This window comes from Castor canadensis, chromosome 7 (assembly GCF_047511655.1).
Source record: "Castor canadensis chromosome 7, mCasCan1.hap1v2, whole genome shotgun sequence".
Classification (NCBI taxonomy): domain Eukaryota; kingdom Metazoa; phylum Chordata; class Mammalia; order Rodentia; family Castoridae; genus Castor; species Castor canadensis.
In genome coordinates, this window is record NC_133392.1 from 1,062,387 (window position 1) to 1,084,070 (window position 21,684).

General features: G+C 47.2%; 1 protein-coding gene across 3 annotated transcripts in view; it reads right to left on the minus strand.

The window, feature by feature from the left end:
• The window catches only part of Inpp5a (inositol polyphosphate-5-phosphatase A), a 203,507-nt gene that overhangs the window by 129,027 nt on the left and 52,796 nt on the right, over window positions 1–21,684 (minus strand). For all 3 annotated transcript variants that reach the window (XM_020182976.2, XM_074078028.1, XM_074078027.1), the window contains exon 2: window positions 15,105–15,146. In XM_020182976.2, coding sequence (XP_020038565.1) covers window positions 15,105–15,146 — 42 coding nt within the window. The remainder of the gene's footprint in view (window positions 1–15,104; window positions 15,147–21,684) is intronic.

Sequence of the window (21,684 nt, forward strand, 5' to 3'; positions counted from 1 at the left end):
CACAGATTGAGGCTCTGCAGGCCACTCATGTCTGTGTGACAGCTCAACTCTGCTGGGGAAAAGCAAAAGTAGCCACAGGCTTTGCCAGTAAAACTTGATTTCCAAAAACAGCAGTAGCTGGGTTTGGCTGGGAAGGGATGCTGACCTCAAGTTGAAAGTCACAACACTGGCCTCTAGACTTTTCCACAAGAACAGGTGTTAATGCACATGCCATACAGAATCCATATAGCTTCAAGATTCCCACATGACACATGGAGTAGTACAGTATTAACCCTAAGTAGAGAGTGAAACATTTAGGCCAATAGAGTCATGCACCAAACATGTATGACAGTGGTCCCCAAGATTATAACAGAGCTGAAAACTGCGAATCACCTGGCAGGGCACAGCTGCAGCAGGGTCTTTGCACACTGTGTCACACGTGTGTGGTGATGTTAGTGCACACAACTATGCTTCACTGCCAACCTCATAAAGTATACACAGCACCTTCTGCCAGTGAGACACTGCACAGCTCTTAATAATAAGAGTCTGTGTTACTGGCTTGCGTATTTAGTATGCTGTACTTTTTATCACTGTCATAGAGTGCCCTCCTTCTGGTGATTAAAAAGAAGTTACTGAGAAACACTGTGCTGTGTGGTGTGACTGCAGCTGTCTTCTCTGGTTACTGCAACTCCTGGCTGCATTCAGAGGCTGCATCACAGAACTGGCTTAGGCCACCCAGGGGTGTGTGTGAGTGCACTCTGGATGCTCACAGAGCAAAACTGCCTCAAGACATGTTTCTCAAAATGTGTCCCCATTTTTAAAATGACATGACTGTGCATAGCCTAGACCAAGCACTCAAAAATATTTTTAAAAGGCAAACAGATAAAACATAAGTTAAAATGAAATACAAAAATAACCTAAAAGAAAGCAGGAATGAGGAAGCAACAGAAAGCAGTGCTCAGAGAGCACACAAGTGTGAGGGTGGACCGGACTTGGCCACATCAGCAGATCCACTGCGTGTCAGTGGTCTGGACCTATGGTGCACAATGTGACAGCCACATGTGGCTGCTTAAGTAGCACCAACCCCCCTTCACATGGCCACCAGCCCCCGTGGCCACTGGCACAGGAGAACACTCCTACCACCAGGACATCCTTCTGTAGTGTCCAACCTGGACGTCCAGTGAGAGGCACCAAGTATAAGGTGGACAGAACAAGACTTTCACTGTACTGCCTAAGACAGCCCCACTGTAGGAGAAAGACACTGTGCAGTGAGCCCAGGAAGGCAGAACAGCCATCCTGATGAGACAAAGACCTCAGGAGATAAGAAAGCTACACACCCATCAGGGACACTTGGGAAGACAGGAGGCTCACCGATGTAGTGCATCTGCCCACACAGAACACACCAGGAAGAAGCAACAGGAAAATAGGAGAAACAGGCAGGCCCTCAGTCACTGCAGGAGAGCTTAACACCCTCGACAGCACACAACACATCAAGATCCCAACACTCATGCACACACACACCCTCCTCAGTACATGACACATCTGAAGGCTGGCATCCATACACATACACACCCTCCCTAGCACATGACACACCTAGATACCAACACTTGCACACAACACATTTAGATGCCAACACCCATGAATGAACCCTCCCTCAAAACATGACATGTCCAGATGCCAACACACTCTTGCTTGTGTGCACTCACACACACTTGCATGCTCACATTTGTACACACTGGTGCATACACATATGCACAACATACCTGTGCACACATGGCGGAAGATACAGAATAGCCTGATCATACACCCTGACCCAAGGACTCCAAAGAACCACACACCAGCAACCGTAGGGTGCATGTTCTTTTTCATGGTACACTCACCAAAAAGTCTTAATACTGACTGTAAAGCAAATCTCAATGAATTTTAAAGCATCAAAATCACCCTGTCCTCTGAGCACAGGGACCCAGAGTCATGCTACGCAACACCTAGACAAGAAAAAGAATACACATAATTTGACTCCATTTATGTAAAGTGCTATGACATCAGAAAGCAACCAGCTGTCTGGTGACAGCAGGAGGTTGAGGAACAGCAAAGGGCATAGGCCCTGCCACAATGGATGGCCATGTCTTGGTTGTGACAGGGTTTCACAGAGCAGATCTATATCAAAAATCCTTACTGTAAACTCCAAACATGCAAGGTTTATTGAACACCAACTACGTATCAGTAAAGTCACAAGAAATTTAAATTTCTATCCATACAGCAATCTATTACAACAAATGAACTTTAAAACACTATGAGACACCCGAGAGCATCTGACTGCCTGGATGTCGACCATGACACACTATTGTCAATGCTTTAGGTGTAAAAATAACACTGGGGCTTCCCTCTCCTTTAATCGACAACTAAACATTCAGGAGTCTGGTTTCTCTTCAAGATGAAGAGGTGGAGGATCAGGTGAGCAGAGTGAAGGAAAGCTAGCCAAGCCAAGGGATGTTCCTTATAGACTTCCCGCTGTGGAATGCAGCTTGGAACCCATGTCTACCTGTGATGGTGAGGTACCCTGCTAAAACAGTGTAAATCCTTTCAGTATGCACGTGTCTTCTGGCAGAGCACCAACACCAAACCATGCACACAAATCAGAGAGTGCATTTAGAACCAATCCGGTCACTGCACAGGATGAATTCAAAATAGCTCACCACAACATCATTTTTAGTGACGTGATGTTGGAAACTTTTGGCTATCAGAAAAAAAGTATTTCCTTTGCAAGTGAGTGAAGTTGTGGAATATTTACAGGGCACTGAGGAGCAGTAAGTCCAGTGGCATGGGAACAGTGGACGGCTATCCTCCATGGGAAGACAGGGAGGGGACCAGTGCCAGGGAGGCCAACACGGTTCTGCAACAGGTTCTGAAGCAGCTAGTGCCCTGGCAAAAGCAACCAAGCAGGTGATACTGTGCTGCAATGTCCTTATTTGACAAGGCAGGCTCACATCCTCTCCTGGTCTCTGAAGTGTCCCAGGAATCACTGCCTGAGGGAGAGCCACCTCCTCAAATGAGGAGCACTTGTCAACTCACTCTGTGGACCAAGGGAGCCTTGTGCACCACACCCCTGGAGCAAATGCCCCCTGCGTACCAACACCAAGCTACTGATGGGACATCACTAAACAGGGGACGCTCAGCAGCTGACCCACCATTGTGCTGCATCTGCTCCACTTAGACACCACAAGGAACAGTAGGATCACAGATAAAAGTACAGCACAACAATTAGAAAGTGACAAGTCTGAGGCATTTATTACCTTTGGTTTTACTATAGATTATTTTATTATAGGTTCTTGCTCACGGGTTGATGCACAATCCACCAACAACAAGGAGTTCCCCTGTTTCTGATGCTGTGCTGACACTCAAGCACGAGGCCACGTTCCGTTCCCAGGATGCCTGTGGCGCAAGCCTGTGGCCATTGACCCTGTACACTGCCAAGAGCAGAGTTAAAAATATCAACAGACAGGCCATCAGAGGAACATCAGTGACCTAAAAAGGAATTACATCCTGCCAGCCACCACTGCAGCTGACAGCCAGGAGGAGGAGCAGGGAGGGACAGGAATTCTCCAACCACGCTGGAAATGCCCTGCTCTAAATACCCACTGCCCCTTGGCTTGGGTGGGGGCTCCTCCTCCAGTCCCCAACAGGGCTGGACCACAGTGGCCCAGGGGACAGCCCTACTTTGGGAGCCACTAGACACAGCTCTTCCTTGGCCTCAGAAAATGGCCTCTCTTACAGCCATACCCAGCTCAGGCCAGTAGCAGGAAAGCACAGAGGTAGAGATTGGGGGGCAGCAGGCACAGCCTGCCCACTGCCCTGCACAGGCCACCACGAGGTTCTCTGACTTCATGTGCAAGCAGCATGGCAGCCTGAGAGCACGGCAGTCAAGTTTCCTCAGATCAGTGGCTCTGCTGCACTCTTTCCTCAAGGTGGAGACTGGGAAGAAGGACTGCAGACTGGGAGAGGAGACAGCAGAGGTGCAAATGCAGAGCTCAGGTCAGTTCTGAGGCCTTTTGCTGAAAGACCTCAAAGCACTCTGTGAAGAAACTAATTTAAATTTAAGAACCACTTCCCTGAGCTGAGGTGGGAGCAAGATTAAACTGAAGACCACACAGCACTGCAGGCCTCCTGCCACCAATTTCCAGGTACTCACCTGGCTTCCCAATTTACCCAAGAAGCCAGCAGGCAGCCACACCCTAGTGCACACAGTAAGAGAAGTGTGAGCGACTTCTGATGCCTCTATCAGCAAGCCACCCACCACAAAGAACTTTATGAGAGCCCTCCTCACTCTGGCCCCATTTAGTTCATGGGAGACAAGAGTGCACAGCAGGAAAGGGAGCCCTTTGCATGGGACCCAGGGCTTCAGAGGCTTTCCTGAGAGGCCCTCTCAGATGACAGTCCAGTTCCCAACCTCTCACAGCAGCCTCGGCTCCTCCCACCTTCACAGATCTCTACCCTCTAGGGCCCACCATGGCCCTATCAGCACCTCCCACAACTGGGCCACAGCACCCAGCTGCATTCTAGCATTCACACCCATCCTCCTCTCCCTCCAGGTCTCCAAGCAACCAGCAGCAGCTCTTAGCTGTGAGCTCTCAGGAAGAGCCAAGAGTGCCCTTATTAGGCTGTTGGGAACTCCTGAAACACCCTCCCTTCCTGGGTCTTCATGTCTCACCACCTGGTAGTCCAACCAAGCACCCTCCTTTTCCTTTAGTGCCCCAGTTTCCCTCTCTATAGCAAATTGCCTGCCTGTCCTAGGGAGGGAGTATAGCCCCATGTCTGAGTCTTCCCCTGTTCTTCTGCCCACTACAGGGGTCATGAGGATTCCTCTGCAGAGCCCTGTTTCCCACACCCCTTACCCAACTTCCAGAACTTCCACAAGCCCTTCCACAGCAGCACAACTCCTCACTCCTCTCACCTCCTCTCGCCCATCCATGAAGCCTCAACCTGCCTCCCCTCACCCCTTCTTCTCACCACGCTAGCAAGCATGGCTTTGGAATCACAGTGACAGGCCTCCCATCCTTCAGCTACTGAGCCACATGGCCCTGGCACATCTCCTAACCTTTAAAATGAGTGTGGAGAGTGGGAACCATACCACAAAACCTTTCTGAGCAAGGTGGGGTAAAGAGCTGGTGCAGAGCCAAGCAGGCCATAGGCACCACACAGGGGCCAATGCTGATTCCAGCAACACAAAGGAGACTTAAGGAAACAGAAGTTCATAGAAGAATTTGATATACAGGTCACCTGTTGCCCTACCACCAACCTTTTCCACGCATACGAATGTCACATCTCTGTCTTCATATTTCCAAGAGTATTTCATCTGAAGCTTCTTCCCTAAATCATTGATAGTTCATAGTCACATGACTGAGTGTCTGTCTGTACAGTCCTGATAGTCCAATGCTCATCACAGACTGGTATGAGTTGCTAGGCCACCTGGTCTCTGGGGCATGACACAACTGGGCCAGGTTCCCTGTGTGTCTGTGAGGGTCTGTATTTCTGGAAATCACCGAGGAGCATGTGCTAGGAGGGGCAAGAGCAAGTGAAAGGCTCCTGATATTCTCCGCAAGGCTCCCTGGACAGGTGCTGCCCCTGCATGGTGCCATCATGTTGGTTCCCGAGGCAGTGCAAAATACATGGAATGTACTAACCTTAGGGACTACAGGCTGACGTGATAACATTCTGGAAATGGCAGTGAAATAAAACACATCACTAGACTCAATTTCACCTAGTTCATTTCACTTTTTCAAATGTGCCTCCCAGAAAACTTGAAATCACGTGTGCCTCCCTGGCATCTCCCCTGGGTTGGGGAAGACCTCTCTGATAGCTCCCACTCAAGCTGACAGTCTCCTTTCCTGGAAGGGGTCTGCATGAAAGTCTTACAAGCCTTGGTCTTTTCAAGGTATTCGCAGTCTTTTAGTAACACTTCAGCTTTCTGGGCCTAAAGACAACTCAGCCAGCTCTGCTGGGTCAGATCTATCAGTCTTTTCCTCCGTGACTCCTTTCTTGCAGCCCAGAAAGAGAGTGCACGACTGTGCAGCTTGCCACAATCCCGACTGCCACACATGCAAATACACAGGGGAGGACAGGCCATGGGCAGCCAGTGAGCACCTTGTCACTGCCCTGACAGCAGCTAATGCTTCCCTAAAGGCGCACAGGCTGCTTGAATTCACAGGCACTTTATGTGCAATGACTCTAGTATGCCTCCACTAATCCTCAGGTGTGGGTCCCATTACCATCAGACTACAGAGGCACAGGAAGGTTATGCACCCTGCTCAGAGTCACACAGCAAGGGAGGGGCTGGCATGAGGATTTGAGCCCTCACAGTCAGACTTCACAGCCTACAATGGGCTCAAGCGTCACTGCTATGCTGCCTCTTCCTGAAGGACCAAAAAGGACCAGTGCTTCAACCTGCCACCAGAAGAGAAATGAAGCACTATCAGGCAGGACACATTGGCTTTCACAGATGCTAAGACACAGGTGACAGGAGACTTGCTTTCAGAGTATTCTGTGGGAGATTCATTTCTAAAGAAGGAACTGTATTTCCCTTCCCCAAGAGTACATCTAAGATTGTTATCAGAGACAAGTGAGGTGGTGTGCTCCTGCAGACCCAGCTACTCAGGAGGCTGAAGCAGCAGATATCTTCAGCTCAGTTTGAGACCAGCCTGGGCAACATAGCCAGACCCTGTCTCAAAAACAAAACAAAAGATTGCCATCAGAACTGTGTCCCATAAACACACTTCCAACAATGTCAATTAAATTAAATAAATATCAATAATAATGTCTCCAAATAAGAGACAAACTAATCAATTCCAACTTCTCTCTACACCCAACGTGGCCACGGCACCCCAGGGGACCTCCCAAATACCTCTCCCCATGAACCTGTTTCCATCCCAAACCTAGTCATCTCACAGATCTGACATGTCACACCCAGGTGAACCGTGAGGGACAGTTACTGCCCAGAAAGGAACACTCTTCTCTGTGCTCTTCACAGGTGCAAAGGCCCCAAGACACCCCCCATCTGAGCCTCCTGTTCTCTTTCTGCACTCCCACCCAGCCCCATCTGCTGGACTTTGCTGCCTTCAGCATTGTTCCTAGAAGATTCTTCTCTTCCATTCCAGCTTCATTCATTTATTCACTCTGCAAGTAGGTAAGGATCAGGACCAGGCTCTTACTGCCAGTATGGGAAAAGTGAGCAAGGACAGAGGCCCCACTTCCCCAGGGACCAGGAGGACAGCTGCAGGTTTTATAGGCACCATGCCCAGTACTCTCAATGCACTGCCCCTGGGTTCCACTCAGCAGTGGCTCCCAGCCTGTGTACCCCCTGGGTATCCTGGTGGCACACTCAATGCCATTACGCTCTGCATTACCCACCTCTAATGCAATGTCAGGGACTGGACTTCAATGTAGGGTCTGGAGCAACCAGGTGCATGGCAAAGACTACTAGACTACTAATGCACACATCCTACACAAGGAGCGTGAGTACAGATCTAAAACACAAACAGCACTCGCTCAGAACAGGGAGACTTGCATCTGGGCCTGCCATTGCAGCTTCGCCCTCAGTGGGTGTTTCTCCTCGCCGTGCACCTCTCCTCGCTGTGTATGCCTTCCCTCAGGCGGGCATAGGTTTGACTTCATGAGAAACTGAGTCTCTCCTCCCGAGCAGCCACACCATGATGTGTTGACCACAGGCTCTGAGACTCCATGTGTGCTACATGGCCATCGGCCCTGGGGATCATCCTGGTTTTGGAATTCTGTTTTATTTTTTAATGTTAGCCAAACATAGCAACTGTGCAGTGGTATCGCTGTTCTGTAACTTGCACCTCTCACATACCTGATTGCTGTTGTGTATCTTCTGTGGTCAAGAGCCTGTTAAATTCTTTTGACCATGTTTAAATTGGGTTCTTTGCTCTCTTATCATTGACTTTGAGAGTTCTTTGTACAGTCTAGATGCAGATGAGATTTGCAAATGTTTTCCTCTTGTGTTAGTCACTTTTTGTCACTGTGACAAAACATCTGAGCTAAACAAGGTAAGGGAGAAGAACGTATTTTGGCTCACAGTTTCAGAGGTCTCAGTCCATGGTTGGCTTTGGGCCCAAGCCAAGGCAGAATACCATGGTGTCAGGAGTGTGTGGCGGAAGAGGCTGCTCACCTCATGGTAGTCAGGAAGCAGAGAGAGGAAGGGTGGAGGACACACCCCAGAGTGACCTACCTCCTCAACTAGGCCCACCTCCTACCTGTCACCACTTCCCAACAATGCCATCATGATTATGAATCCATCCTCTGATTAGGTCAGAACCCTCATCATCCATCACTTCCCAAAAGTCCATTGGCTGGCAACCAAACCTTCAATACATAAGCCTTTGGGGGGATACTTCACATCCAAACTATGACACCAACCAATCTGGGATTTTCTCACTTTTTAACAGTGTCTCATAAAGAACAGTTCCTAATTATGATGGTCTAATTTATCAATTTGTCTTTCTTGAATTATGCTTTTACTATTGTGTGTAAAAAAAAATGCTAATCCAAGATGACAAAGATTTATCCTTCAGTTTCCTTCTGGAAGGTTCATAGTTTTAAATTCACATTTAGCTCTATGATCTGTGTTGCGTCGACTTCTGTGTAAGGCAAAAAGCATGCACGTTACTGTGGTTTTCACAGGGAAGTCCTGCCGTTCCAGCATGTTTGTCACCGAACACCACTTCTCTAATGACTTGTCAGTCACAGCCACATCTGTGGGTCTATTTCTCCATCTCTTTTTTGTCACACTGATCTGCATTGCATGCACTTGCCAACAGCATGCTGTCTTAATTGCTGTATCTTTATGGAAAGTCTTGAAATCAGAACATGAGTTCCAGGATTTTGGTGGGTTTTTTTTTTTCCCAAACTGCTTGGCTCTTCTAGTTCCTTCTCTTGCCATGTATTCTAGAATCGCATTGCAATCTTCTACCAAAAACTCTTGAGATTTTTCTTTTTTTTTTCTGAGATAAGTTCTCATTATGTAGCCCAAGCTGGCCTCAAACTCATAATCCTCCTGCCTCAGCCTCCAGAGTGTGGTGATTACGGGTGTGCTCCACCATGTCTGCCTCCTGCTGAGATTTCAAGTGGAACTGGATGAAATCAGTAGGTCAGTTAGTAGGGAACTAACATTTGACATAATTGAGTCTTACAATCCTCAAACATGGTAGGTCTGTCTCTCAAGGTCATTATATCTTCTCTGATTTCTTTCATCAATGTTTCATAGTTTTCAGTATACAGGTATTGACATGTTTTACTAGCTTTTCCCTAAGTATTTCATTTTAGTGCTATTTCCTCAATTAGGTCTCCAATTACTCATAGCTAATCTTAAAAACCATGCTTTCATAACTGACCTTGTATGTTAAAACTAAATAAATTCACTTGCGGTATTAACAGTAGCAGTCTGTGGATCTTCATGATTTTCTAGATTTTCTAGTCATGTCTTGTGACAATAGTGTCTCATTTCTTCTTTTTAAGTCTGTACTACTTTTGTCTCTTCTCTGGCTGGGCACTTCAGTACCATGAAGGAACAGCAGCCCTGCCCCATTCACTGCCGTCAGTAAAGAGGCATCATACCTTTCATTATTAAACACAATGGGAGCTGTGGGGCTTTGCAGATGCTCTTGATAGGCTGAGAAAGTTCCTTTCTTTTTTCTTCTTTCTTTGTCTTTTTTTTTGGTGGTACTAGGGTTTGAACTCAGGGTCTCAAACTTGCTAGGCAGGCACTCTACTGCTTGAACCACTCCACCAGTGAGGAAGTTCTTTTCTATTCTTAGTTTGTTAAAAAGTTTTTGTTGAAATATTTATAGCATTTTGTCAAATGCATTTTCTGAATCTGATGAGATGATCATATGTTTTTTTCTTCCTCAATCAGTTGACACAGTAAACTCTATTAACTGATTTTTAAATGTTAAACCAGCTTTGAATTCCTTGGTCATTATACATAACTGAACATTATTCCCTAATCAATAGAGTATAATAACTATTCACACAGTGTTTGCATTGTGTTAGATATCATAAGTAATTCAGAGGTGACTTAAAGTACAAGAGAGAATGTGTACAGGCTATATGCAAGCTTTATGTCATTTTATTTAGGGAGCCTGAGCATCTATTGATTTTGGTATCTGAGGGAAGCACTGGAAACAATTCCCCAAGGATACTGAGAGACAACTGTGTTGTTCATATGCATGTGTAGATGTGCATGTCACATCTTTGATTTGTTAAATTTTTAAGAATGTTTGCACTTACATTCATGGGGCATACTGATCTATGTTTTTCTTATCATGTAACGTCTGTCTACTTTTGGTGTCAGCATGATTAATGCTCATGTCATAGGATGAGTTAGGAAGGATTGACTGTGAGTCAGTGTTCTTGGAGAGTTTCTGTGGAAATGTTATTGCTTCGTATTGAAATGTTTGACAGAATTCACCAATGAAGCCATCTGGGCCTGGAGGGTAGTTGTGGAAAGGTGATGAGGGAAGTTTTAATTTAATGAGTAAGGGCTGAGTTCATTTACTGCCTCTTGAGTAAACATTGACACTTTGTTATTCCAAAAATATGTTCATTTTCATATAAACTTTCTAATTTATTGGCATAAGGCTGTTAATACTATTTCCCTTATTATCTTTTACTGTCTACAGGATCTTTGGCGATAATAACCCATGCTGAATTTTGACATTGCTCATTTTTATCTTCTACTTTCAGAAACTAGGTATAAAAGAGAAAATTAAATCCAGAGTAACCAAAAGAAAAGAAAAAAAGAAGAGCAAAAATCAGTGAGAGAGAAAACAGAAGACAACAGGCACAACCAACCTGCCAAAGCAGGCTCTGCAAAACTGATAACACTGACAACCCTAACCATACTCGTGATTGGTTCTTGCCTCACTATGGGCCACTTTCTTGTTTCTTTATCTGCTCGGTAATTTGTGATTGGATATTAAACAGTATAGGTTTCACTTTGCTGGAAACTAGCCTGGAAATATAAGCTGGGCAGGCATAGAGCTTTCCTCTCTTGGTCCCTCCCCAAGGACCATCATCCTGTGCTCCTTACTGAGCACTGCTTGAAACACACTAATGCATACATTTTGCCTGGTTCTGTTTTCTTAAGGCAGGAGGGTAGGCTGGTACCTGTTCTTCATATTAGCTGGACACAAACATTACCATTACACGATTCTTAAAATTCCTGTCAGGAAAAACTGTGAAAGACATGTACGTAGTCAAAAATGCTCAGTGCCTGTTTAGCTGACCTATTTGAGTTATCTCTGCCTTTACTTATCTCTGAACTATTTTACAATTCTGTAAGTTTAAAAATTGATAATGACACAAATGACACATGCAAATGGTGGCCAGTTTTGCATCTATTAAGCAAATTCATTTCAGAATTGCTGATGGGAGAATCTCTTTGCTCTATGGATCCTTCTTTGAACTAGTTTACATCTGACTGATTCTCATTAATAAGTACAGAATAGCTACTGTCTCAATTTAAAAATCTTAAATAAATACCTGCTCATCTTATATTTGTATAAACAACATAAAACAAATTTTAAAACAAACAGGTTTTAAAATTTATCTTCGGCACTACTATAAGCAAAATTCAAGCAGTAGAAAATTCCATCAATAGAAAATCAATGTTAAAAATGAGAACCTGGCCTGGCATGGCAGTGTGTGCCTGTAAACAAGCTACTCAAGAGGAGGAGAGAGGAGGATCACGCAGAGGTCACAGTGAACCAGAAACATTAGCATAAGATCCTACTGTAAAACAAACTAAAAGCAAAAGAACTGAGGGTGCGGCTCAAGTGGTGGAGCACCTGACCAACAAGCATGAGGCTCGAGTTCAATCCCCAGAAAGGGCAGGACGGCTCCTCCTAATCCCTCCCCCTAGGAGGCCTTCCCTGACCACTGCAGAAAGGGGACACTCCAACCTCCCTGAGCCACATGGGATGGACACTGTGTGTGTCCTGCTCAATCTGGCACTTGGCAGATGAGCCACAGCTGCAACTGGGTAAATGATGCACAAGTGCATGAAAGAATGGATAAGCTGAGGTGATGGGATTCATGTGGGGTGACCTGTAATGCTGTAACTGCACAAGTTACTAGGATATATGTGGAGTACACTTGTAACTGCACATGTTACTAGGATATGTGTGGAGTACATCTGTAACTCTGTAACTGAACATTACTAGGATATGTGTGGAGTATACCTGTAACACTATAACTGGCATGTACTACCACATGTACCTGCAGAAGGCTGCAGTCTCACACCCCAGTTCTCACAACATGAGCCCTTCATCCTCACTTACCACACATCAAAACACAAGCTACAACCTCATTCCTGTCTCCCTGCTACTCTGGGGTAGGGGAACAGGGCCTGTCCCTTGCCTCACACCTTCTTCAGAGAAAGTGTGAGCAGGAACATGCTGAGCTGGGTGCAGCAGCTCAGAAAGAGCATGGCTGAGCTGGACACAGTGGCTCACACCTATAATCCTAGCTACTCAGGAGGCAGAGATCAAGAGGAACATGGTTCAAGGCCAGCCTGGGGAGAATGTTTGTGAAACCCCATTTCAATTAGTGACTGAACTGGGGGCATGTGCCTGTCATCCCAAGTACATGGGGAAGCACAAATAGGAGGATCACAGTCCAGGCTGGCCCAGACATAAAGACCCTATCTCAAAAATAACCAATGCAAAAAGGGCTGACAGAGTGGCTCAACTGTTAGAACACCTGCCTAGCAAGTACAAGGCCCTGACTGATCTCAATCCCCAGTACCTCCCGCCAAGAAAAGAAAAGTATAGCTGAGCCACAGGCCAAGGAGAGGAGCCCATACAGCACCAGCTTGGAAGACCACCATGGACCACACCTTGGAAGAGCACCACGAGCCTACCTTGGGAGGCAGGCAGCCAAGATAGATGAATAAGGTACCAATGACACAGAATGGGCCTGTCTGAGGCAAGGCTCCTACCTGCGCTCAGTCCCCCTGAGGTGGACAGATGTGTCCCTGGCCCTACCTTTCAGGAGCCCATCACTTCATCTTGTCCTGCCTTCACCTTGTCAACAGAGATCAGGGCTCACTCCCAGTGCCACCTCACAAGGCTGAGGACAGGATGAAAAAATAGTGAAGACAGAGTACCAGCAGAACCCATCTGCAAAGGCTCAGAGGGCTGGGAGGGGACAGCTGGGCCCCACCTTTGGTGTGGATTTGTCCCACACAGCTAAAAACCTGGAACTGACACAAATGGTGCCAACCATCTTTCCCAGAACACAGACAAGCCAAGAACTCCCTGCTGAAGGAAGCAGACTTGGACCAGTTCCCTCTGAGCCACATGTGGCACCAGCCACACAGGGTCTCAGCACACCTGAAAAATAACCAGAGCTTCAAGTGGGCCCTGTCACCATACTGTCCCCTGCACCTCTTCTCACAACATGTCCCCAGTCAACACAGCCACATTGTCACTGTGGAAGACTAGGATCTCTGCTCCCTTCAGCTTCTGGAGAATCCTGTCCCTACATTGCCCTTGGAGGTGGTTCACAACAACGAAGTACAGCCATCACCTTATGGCCATCTCCCATGCAACTGGTGACACTACCCAGACCCATCTGTTCCCTGGTTAGGCCAAAGAACAAGAACCACACCTTGCAGACTGTGAAGACAGGAGGGACACATGTCCACTCTCCTGGTGGATGTCCACACATTCATATGCAGTTTCAAACACAACCCACACATTGCACAACACACTACTGCCACTGGATCAGATCCAGCAGCCTATAAGACAAGGTCCTTATCCCCTAGGACCTGGTTAAAATTGCCAGGTCAGCCAAGGATCCTTCTCTAAGAGGACCCTCCACTATCACTCTCTACCTGAGACACTCCTCTGACAGAACTTTCCCCTCCCCCTCACTACCTGAGACCCTTCTCTGACAGACTTCTCCCCTGGCACTCACAGTCTGAGGCCCTCCTCTGACTTTCAACCTCTCCTATATCCCAATCCCAATACCCTTCCTCCTCAAGTTTTCCTGACAGGGCCTCAACTGCTCCCCAGTGATCTGCTTTCTGTCTCCATCCCAGAACCAAAGCAGTATCTAGGAGCCCCAAGACTCCTGAATGCTGGCAGAGAATGAAGAACCCCACCTCCAAACATCTGGGCAGATACCCCTGTCTGGCAGCAGAGGAGAAGGTCTGCCCAAGTATCACTTGGGATATGAGGATCAGCCCCTGCAGACCTACACTTGGCCCCCTCAGCCTACACCTCCAGGAAGCTGTGGGGCTACAGGCAGGTGTGCATCATAGATGTCCATTTTTACCCTGTCCTTCTGCCCCCAACATGGGGCTTGGTCTCTTACTCAGCCCTACCCCTGCCCATCTCTACCAAAGGTAAGGGACATGAATGCTGAAGTCTTTGTTCAGCCCTGTGTGGACTGCAAACATGGGAACACCTACATGCATATACAAGCACACCCCTGCTGCCCCTGGGCTGTGGTCACTCAGTCACCCTCACCCTTGCTCCTTAGCAACTTACCCATTCTCACCGTCCTCAGATAAGATCACATGCCACCCACCCAGAGCCAACCACAGGACCAAATGGCTCCTTGTGTTAATCCCATCTACCTCCACTGGAGGTATATATGCCCTGTGGGAAGGCAGAGACCAACACCTGTCTCTTCAAAGCAATATCCCCTCCATGTGGCAGTGCCACCTACCTGGCCTCCCTTCAAGCCCTTACCCTATAGCTAGAAGACCCTCCTGAAAAGTGATGGCCTCCGTCCACGACAGTGCAGGACCAACCTCAGACCCCACTGGATCCCCCACATCCTGGACTAGGAGGGAGATGGAACGTGAAAAGTGACCTCTGAGGAGGACCTGAACTTTGCTCACCAAGGCATAGTAACACCAATTGCTTTTGAAACAAAGATGTGAAGCCCATACTGGTCAGCACTGCTAGGTCCAACCTGATGACCAACCTGTGACAGCCACAGCAGCCCTCTACATGGACCAGATGCAACTGTCAGGAAGAAATACTCAATGAAAAGAAGTACTCACCACCCAGTGGCTGCTCTGAAAGGCACTCTCGGGTGCTTACCTGATAGAACTCCCGGAGCCAGTTCTTCTGAAGGTTTTCTGGCTGTAGATTAAGAAAACAGAAAAGACTATCAGAAGCCAGGCACTGGTGGCTCACACCTGTAATCCTAGCTAGTCAGGAAGCAGAGATCAGAAGGCCTGCGGTTCGAAGATAGCCGGAGTAAATAGTTCAAGAGACCCTATCTCAAAAATACCGAACACAAAAAAATGGGCTGGTGGAGTGGTGCAAGGTGTAGGCCCTGAGTTCAAGCCCCAGTACCTCAATGTATCCCAACACAGCCTTCTCAGGGACCACAACCCACATGAGGCCACTGTGGGAAGGCCCTCCACCTCCCTCACACAGATGCACACACCAGGAGGCCCTGTGACTCAGAGGCCCTGAAGTAAGCAAAGGGAGGAGCACAGCTCAGGCAGGGCAACAGGAGTCCTCTGAGCAGCACAGGGCAAGGGAAAGCACGGAGCCCAACACTCCAGTCTCTTATTCTCTACAATGACTCTAAGGAAGAAGCTAAACAGGTGCCAAGTGGAGGATGCCTTCCCCAGCCAAGACATGCACGGGGCTGGCCTTTCCTATCACTTCCCTCGCACATGCACTGCATGCTGTCACTTCGGGGCTGAGGGAAACCTGCCCTTAAACACGAGGCATGAAGACAAAGTCACACCGTTGCACACCGAACTGCAATATCACAGACAATGCCACCAGTTCAGCACACCTGTGTCCTCCAGCATACCAGCAGGCTGGGTGTGGGCTCAGCACTAATGGGGCACAGCTGTAGTCCAAAGCACCCCCCACACACCTCGCTTTTTCCTCCCATGCCAATGAGATACATATTGGCTGGCCTCCACAGGACCTGGCTGAGCACCTCCATAGCCTGGGCCTGCACCTGCTGTCCTCTTCTCGGAGCTGGATCCAATCTTCATCACCACACGCCAGCATGCGAATGCACACACACACACGCATCACCACAATCCTCTCCCATCCACTATCCGCAGCAGCCTGGAGACCCCAGCTCACCTGGTGCACACCAGCTACTACCTGTGTTCACCTCCTCATGTAACAACAAAACCACCTGGGAGGGAGGGGAGAGGAGGCAATCAGCACCAGTCACAGCCTGTGTCCACATCATGGAGCACCCAGAGGCCCACTGATAGTGCATTCCTGGCTTTAGCTCCTAGTCCAGGAAGTCCAGCTCTTCCAGGCTTGGACCCACATCCAACTCACACTGCTGTGAGTGAGCACAGCTCCCATCTGATCCATGGAAATGGATCAGAATCAAGCAATGCTACTGTACCCCAGTGTGCAGCCCATCCCAGGACCTGGCTGACCCCTGGGCAGGCACCCCTAAGCCTCCAGGTTCCCCTACCACGAGACACACTCAAGGCCACATAGGCACAAGTGTGAAAGTCAGCATTGGGCACCCAGTGCACCACCAGGACACAGACTCCTCCCACCCAGTTCTTGGACAGTGCTCTTGTTTACGTCATTAATCTTTTACCCCACTTTGACTGGAATTATAAACCAGACAGCCCTAAGAATGAGCTTTAGACAAAGCCCGCCATGGTGGTTGACTGTTTATAAGAGGCTACTCAAGCTATGGAACAAACTGTGAATCTAAATAAATAACTGAAAACACACTGCAGAAGGATGAGAAGAAATACACTGGAAAAAAGACAAGATTCTCAAGAGAAAAGGCCTTAAATCCAATGTGGCAAGCCCACCTCACTCGCAGTCAGTGTCACAGGGATCACCAGGGTGACTGCTCTGAGGCCCCATCTAGGAGGGAGCCATTCTGGACCAGCACTGCATGCAAGTGCAGGCAATGGCCCCGAGGCTGGCTGCAAGCTCTCCACAGCCTGGCCAACTTCCCCCAGGCATCTGGGCACTGCATTCTCCCTGTCCTGACCTTGTACCTCTATGGCCCAGAGTATTTCCTCCAGGACCTCAGTCCACATCCTGACATCCCCCATATGCTGAGGACTCCATGTAGACACAGACACCAGCTGGACAGACAGCCTCACCCCACATCTGATGCCTTCACAATCCCAACCCAACTCAGAACCCAACATGGCCTCACTCCAGCTCCAGAACCCTCCTCCTTCACACACACGCAAACACACATACAAGGTCCTGCAGGTTCACACTCACCCTCAACGCTCACTCTCTCATTCCACACACCCACTCACGCTCAAGCTCTCTCATATTCATCCACACATGTGCTCACACACTTATATACACTCACCTTCACTCTCTTCCAACCTCACACCCACTCACACATATCCTCACTCTTTCCTAACCTTGCTCTCACACACTCTCACTCACAGTCACACATGCTCATATACCCTCACTCACACATGCTCACTCTCACACTCACATACACTCACTCTCTCATAGGCCCATACTCACACACACCTGCTCCCCTCACAGTGACCACCTATCTCCATGATGGTGTCCATACTCTTCTGCCTACAAACTGTGGCCCATGAGGGCTCTCTCTCAAAGTGCAGCCCATCCACTCACCTGTGCCTCTACCATCAGAGCATGTTCAAATAGCCTATGCCTGGCCACCTTCCTGTCCCCTGACAGCCAGGTCTAAACCACTGCATCTCTTCCTCACCCTTCCAGCCTAGGCTCCACAGTGCAGCCAGGGAAGTCTTTCAAAGACACAGCCCATCAACCCTCTGGTACCTTCCACCTCTCTATAAAAAAATAAGGGCCCCAGCACTACACAGCCACCAGGCTGTGCTCTGCCTCTCTGCCCTCTCATGCTGGCTCTGGAGCATTCCTCTGTTCTCTGCCTCAAGGTGTCTTCACTTTCTTTAGATTCTCAGCAGCCTACACTACCCTCAGGCCTGGCTACAGGCCACCTCCTCCAGGGCCCACTGTCCCTGGGTCATGCCCCAGCTGACAGTCAATCTTAAACCCACCCTTCTCCATATGTGAGCAAGATGCACCATATTCCTCTCCTGCCTTCCCTCATGGACTGTCACCAGGAACAGGACATTTCCTCCTAGTCCCATACCACAGTGACACCAGGGGTGACTCTAAAGAGTCAATATCACAATAACAACCTCTTCAACCACCTAGTTCTGGGGCAGAGAGGGTCAAAGAGCATCAGACCAAGCATCTTTGCCCCCTGGAACCTAAGAGAATAAAAAGGGCCTTGCACTCATTTCTCAAGCATACAGTCAAAGGAGGGGAGAATGAGCTTCTGGGAAAGGTTACTTGGAGATGCTAAGGGTACAGGGAAGAAACACAGACAGCAGAGTTCAAATGTAAGACAGAACAAAGGCCAGGTCAAAAGACTCCTTGCAGAGGAAGGAAACCTGACCAGACCTGAAGAGGAATAGCAACCCTAAAAATCTGCGACAGAAAAATGGGTACAGGCATGAAATAAAAAGACCTTTGGGTACTACTGGGAGCCATGGCCATGAGTGCTACATTCATGGAAACATAACAGAGGCTGCCACAGAGCAGTGTGAGGACATGGCTGAGCACATGTGCTACAGCCTCACAGAAGCAAGCGAAAGCCACAAAAACAGAATGGGAGAAGGAGCCTGCACACAATCATCCTTCACTGTGGGGTGGGGTATTCATGCACACAGTCTAAAGTTAAAATGTCATGTGAACTCTTCATTCATAGGTTGTAAAATTTGTTGGGTCCTCAGATACCTTTTTTAAAGGGCTCTCTCTTGCACGAATAATCATTTATCTCAATTCAGAAGTTCCTTCAGTTGCAGCTCAGCATCTCTGTCCCTGGGGAACTCAAGCAGAACTGACTCTAAACTTTCAGGGTAGGGACAGCAGACACCACTGGGTAACCCACTGGTCGTGATGACAGCTGTCCACAGGGACAGTATTCTTTCTAGGTGGTGGGGTTTGGGGATGATTTGTACCTTTCTATAAAGCTTATTCTTTAAGGAAAAGAAAAAGGATGCTGGTAAAATAATTTCACTTTAGTGGAAACATGTAAGAGCTGAGAATGACTGTCTGGCATGTTTGTTACACACCCCTGGCAGAGAACATGTAAACCAGACCACAGCTGTCCCCAGAAGATTGCACAGGCAAAGAAGCTGGCAGGATGTAGACAAGGCATCTCTCACTAGGTCAACTGGTTCAATATTTGCTTTTAAAATGCTTCTTTATTCCACAAGCAAAATAAACTCCAGATGAATTCAGCAGGTAAACACAAAACCTAAAACCACAAAAGAATCAGAAGAAAATAAAGCCAACAGTTGCTCTAATGCTAAAAATAGGGGCAGTGGGTCTTTCTGGGTGTAAAAGCAAAAAAAGGAACCTAGAGGAAATGCCTGTAATTGTAACACTCAAAACCCAAACAACCCACAGCAAACATCACACCCAGCAAAGAAAGAAATGCTGAAATGCTTTTCCTCTAAATCGAGGAGCAAAGCAAGGAAGCCCATGCTGTCTACTCAGCACAGGGCTAGGCATCCTAGTCAAAGCAATCAAGCCAGACAAACAAATAACAGCATCTAAACGAAGGGAAGAAAAGCTATCTCTTCAGACAACACAAGTCTATAAAACCCTAAAATTTACCAAGGGGAAGAAGCTGTTTAAACTAATAAATTCAGCAAAGTGGCAAGATGTAAAATCTTCACACAATAACCAGTGTGTTTGTGCATACTAACAAAAAGCAATCCAAAGAAAGTAAGAAAACAATTCTATTTGCATTGCCATCATAAGAAATAGATCTTAGGATCAGACTTAACCAAGGAGGCAAAATACCTGTACACTAAAACCTACAAAATGTTGCTGAAAGACATTAAGTAAGACAGCAATAACTGGAAGGACATCCATGTTCACAGACTGTGAGACCTAAGGCTGTTAAGAAGCCAATGCTGCCAAGGAGATGTACAGCGTCAATTAAATTTGTGTCAAAATCCCAATCATCTTTTTTTTTGGAAATAGAAAAACTCATCCTAACATTCATATGGAAATCTCAACAGATCCCAAATAGCCAAAATAGTCTTGAAAAAGAAGAACAAGTTGTGCCCATAATGATGGAACACACCTGCAATCCCAGCACTTGAGAGACTGAGGCAGGAGGATCCAAGTCAGCCAAGGCTACAAAGTGAGACTCTGTCTCAGAAATAAACAATAACAATAACAGTAAAAGTAATAGTAAATAATAGGAGAAAAGAATGGAAGGGGAAGGGAGGAGGAAGAAAGGAAGGAGAACAGAAAAGATCAAGCTGACGCCAGTGGCTTACACCTATAATTCTAGCAACTCAGGAGGCAGAGATCAGGAGGATTGAGGTTTGAAGCCAGCCCAGACAAATAGCTCATGAGACCTGATCTTGAAAAACAATTTTTTTTTTTTTTTTGTAAAAAAAGGGCTGGTAGAATGGCTCAAGTGATAAAGCACCTGCCTAGCAAGCATGAGGCCATGAGTTCAATCCCCAATGCCACCAAAAAAAAAAAAAAAAGATCCTGGCTCACATGACAAAGCCCAGGATAACCCTGCAACATAAGAAGGACAATCTGCTAGAATTAAATACAGGGATCCTAGCATAATTGGAGAGGTTAATAGAATTTTTTAAATTCTGCCAATGAACCTGACACATAATCCATGGTCTAACCTCCCTGATGCATCCTGAAAATGAGTAGGAAAACAAGCTCTTGAAATTCACAACTGAAATTATAATCTGACATCCTAATACTTGCCTCAAATCTTTTCCCACCAAGTGTAAGGACTTTAACAGCACATGGCAATACGTTCGTTGAGGTAAATCTGGGCACAAATCATCCCTAACAGATGTAGAGTGGTATGGGCACCCAGAGGCCCTGCTAAGAACAGCCTCCCATCCCACCCCACTGTATGTGACCACACCTGAACAGGTTTCCCAAGGCTTGCTGGGAGGAATAGACCAAAAAAAGACAGCTGTCGAAGCCAAGATGCACTCAAACAGTTCTGTCACTTAAAATTCAAACATCAAAATGAAAGCAAGTGCATAGTGCACCAGCTCACACACGTGCACACACACACCTAGGTGTCTCTCCAGCCCACCCATGTATGTGTGCATACACATATGCATACACACAATTAGGCACGCTCTCTGCCAAGACCAAAGACGAAAGTCAGTATATTTAAATGTATCCATGCCAGGAGACTTTATAAAATTAGACCCTGCCACCACTCTACCCTTTAAGCAAGGGCCAATCATCAGTATCCAGCTGGTCTTTGCTGTACTGTGCTGCCACATCTACACCTGTCCTCTTGGGACAAGGGCAGCTCTGGCGTGGCCCCCTCTCAGTCGTAGCCTGCACTTGATAATGCAGCTGTTTCCAAAGCTACTAAAGCAGGAATCAAAGACAAACACAGGGACAAGGTCCCAAGTACTCCAAGCTCAGCCCAAGGCCGAGTGCAGTTCTGTACGTATTCTGCTGCCACCTCACAGAAAGCACACACCTCCCTTTTCTCTTAACCATCCTAAAATTCTTCTCGTGTTCTTATAGAACAATACAAAAATAATAAAAATTGGGCTGGAAAAATGTTTAAAACACCCATTCCTTCCAAAAGTAGAATCCTATTTCCAGAAGTCCATCCTTAAAACAACAAAAG